The 3,279-nt window shown below is 40.1% G+C and overlaps 1 protein-coding gene across 1 annotated transcript in view; it reads right to left on the bottom strand.

The window, feature by feature from the left end:
- Positions 1 to 211: 211 nt before the first annotated feature.
- The window catches only part of LOC112070024 (dual oxidase 1-like), a 52,375-nt gene continuing 49,307 nt past the window's right edge, over positions 212 to 3,279 (bottom strand). The window contains 1 exon segment of the mRNA XM_070438809.1: positions 212 to 939. Within this exon segment, the coding sequence (XP_070294910.1) occupies positions 817 to 939 (123 nt within the window). The 3' untranslated portion in view covers positions 212 to 816.

Below are 3,279 nucleotides of genomic sequence, written 5' to 3'. Positions count from 1 at the left end.
GACTCCGAGTCAGAGCCAAAGCCAAGACAATGCCCGGGCCGTGCTCATCATGGTTCTGACAGGCGAAGTGAAAATGATACCATGATTTTGCTCGTTGTGCACGTTGCTCAATTGATATATCAACCGTGGTATCATTTTCACTTCGCCTGTGTGTGTAACGACACCATCGGACATGAAACGACGATACAAATGTAACAACAGCACAACAAAATAGATAAAAACATTTATTTTTGCAGGTGCCTTGTCATTTTATACACCGGTGGTGCAACAAGTGCCTTCTAACAGTGACAGCAGGAGCAACCAACATTATCAAGTGGTCAAAACCATTCATCTTCAGGTTCAGAAATACAAACTGTTAATTATTACATCATATATAAAATGGACATATCTATTTAATACAGACTAGCTCATAACATTGCTAATCATTGAAAAATGACAAATCTACCCAATGGATTATGATAATATCCTGTTTAAAAAATAAATAAAAGTGGTTGTGCAAAAACATACGTTTGCACCTCCATTTTCAAAGTGGGGATGCAGCCGCTCCCTTTGCTCCGTCATCTGCAGGGATTACTCAGCATACAACAATTATACAAACTATTCTACTTCTCTTTATTTATTTTAGTTTTGGAGAACAAAAAAAATCCAGATGATGTGCAGTATTACATAAAAGCAGTAGACAGTATTTTATATTTTAATTTTAAAGAATTTATAAGTCGTAAAATCTAGTCTGAAGGACTCATAAACTGTTCTTTCTTCATTGTTATTCGGGCACAGTAGAAAGTGGTGTATTATGGGTATTCCCCAGTCCTGTTGTTAGAAGTTCTCATAGTGATGTATGAAATGTGTTTGGTCTCTCTTGTTCATCTGTTGGCAGGCCTTCTCTACGTTCTTAGTGAGACCAGGAGGACCACAGCTGAACACACCAATCTTACCCACCTGGGGGGGGGGGGAGAGAGAGAGAGAGAGAGAGAGAGAGAGAGAGAGAGAGAGACAATTAGGGAGAAAGAGAAAAACAAACAGTAATTTTGTAAGACCAGTTCCAGTGTATGAGTATCAGTTTATCATGGTAGATTGCTACTGCAGCCGATGGAGACGTGGAGGGGACACAGTACAAGGAAGTGATGCTGAATTCTGTGGAAGGGATCACAACAGCATACAGCATTCGGAAAATATTCAGAACCCTTGACTTTTTCCACATTTTGTTACATTACAGCCTTATTCTAAAATGGATTCAATTAATTATTTTCCTCATCAATCTACACACAATACCCCATAACGACAAAGCTAAAACAGGTTTTTAGAATTTTTGCTAATGTATTAAAAATAAAAACTGAATTAACAGAAATCTACATAAGTATTCAGACCCTTTGCTATGAGACTCAGGTGCATCCTGTTTCCATTGACCATCCTTGAGATGTTTCTACAACTTGATTGGAGTCCACCTGTGGTCAATTCAATTGATTGGACATGATTTGGAAAGGTCCCACAGTTGACAGTGCATGTCAGAGCAAAAACCGAACCATGAGGTCGAAGAAATTGTCCATAGAGCTCCGAGACCRGATTGGACAACAGGACAACAACCCTAAGCACACAGCCAAGACAACGCAGGAGTGGCTTCGGGACAAGTCTATGAATGTCCTTGAGTGGCCCAGCCAGAGCCCGGACTTGAACCCGATCGAACGTCTCTGGAGAGACCTAAAAATAGCTGTGCAGCGATGCTCCCAATCCAACCTGACAGATCTTGAGAGGATCTCCAGAGAAGAATGGGAATAACTCCCCAAATACAGGTGTGCCAAGCTTGTAGCGTCAAACCCAAGAAGACTCCAGGCTGTAATCGCTGCTTCCACAAACTACTGAGTAAAGGGTCTGATTACTTATGGAAATGTATTATTTTAATAAATTAGCAAARATTTCAAAAATCCAGTTTTTGCTTTGTCATTATGGGGTAATGTGTGTATATTGATGAGGGGGGAAAAACTATTGAATCCATTTCTGAATAAGGCTGTAACGTAAACAAAATATGGGAAACTTGAAGAGGTCTGAATACTTTTCAAATGTGTTGTATGTAGCATAGTCTTCTTCCAGAGATGTTAGCCCTGTATTAGCTAACGTCTATGGACAAGTAGTACTGATAGGATAGTATGATAACAGATGATAGCAATATAATGACCACGATAAAGTACAAACAGGTCTGGCATCAGGTTTTACGCAACATGGCGCTGATGGATGTGTCTATGTAACTGACCTCAGAGTCCACCTCCTGTAATGAGCTGAAGGAGACAAAGGACACACACACACCACACACACATACACAAAGACTACTCACACACACACCCACACACAGCACACACACACACACACACACACACACACCACACACACACACACACACACACACCACCACACACACACACACACACACACAACACACACACACACACAACACACAATGTTGTGTAGCAGTAACTAACCTCAGGGTCGCACCTCCTGCAGAGACTGAAAAGAAGAACAAATGGTGGACCGCCAAAGTGGGTGACGGACGCAGCCGCGTGAAAGGCTCCGTTCCCACACTTCTGGAAGTGACGCTCACACACGCGTTAACTGACCAGACCACCATCAGACATCCCCACTTAGTCACCACAGACTACATTACTGTTGTTTAAAATGTAACAGTCCTAAACGTCACTCAAGTATCTAACGCTTTTAAAGTCCAAAGTCTAAAGTCACAATATCACCAAGCCTAAAGTCTAGTCACCAAAGTCCTAAAGCTCTTAAAGTCACAAAATTCACCAAAGTCCTAAAGTCCTAAGATCTTAGTCACCAACAGTCCTAAAGTCTTAAAGTCACAAAGTCCTAAAGTCTTACAAAGTCACAAAATCACCAAGTCCATAAATCTTAGTCACCAATTTCCTTAATATCTTAATAGTCACAAAGTCCTAAATTCTTAAAGTCACAAATATCACCTAATTCCTAAAAAGTTCCTGAAGTCCTAAGATTCTTAGTCGCCAAGTCCTAAAGTCTTAAGCCACAAATCTCTAAATCTTAAAAGTCACAAAAGTCTAAAGTTCTAAAAGTCTTAAGGTCCTAAAAGTCTTACACCGTCCTAAAGTCTTAAATTCTTTAACGTTCCCTAACGTCTTTAAAGTCCTTAACTTCCTAAAGTCTTAAAGTCTTACTCCTAAAGTCTAACGTCCTAAAAGTCAAAAGTCTTAACGTCTTAAAGTCTTAACGTCCTAACGTACTTAAAGTCTCTTAAACGTCAATATCTCTTCTTTT

Source organism: Salvelinus sp. IW2-2015, unplaced genomic scaffold (genome assembly GCF_002910315.2).
Source record: "Salvelinus sp. IW2-2015 unplaced genomic scaffold, ASM291031v2 Un_scaffold1203, whole genome shotgun sequence".
NCBI classification, from domain to species: domain Eukaryota; kingdom Metazoa; phylum Chordata; class Actinopteri; order Salmoniformes; family Salmonidae; genus Salvelinus; species Salvelinus sp. IW2-2015.
This window is presented reverse-complemented; position numbering and strand designations above follow the sequence as displayed.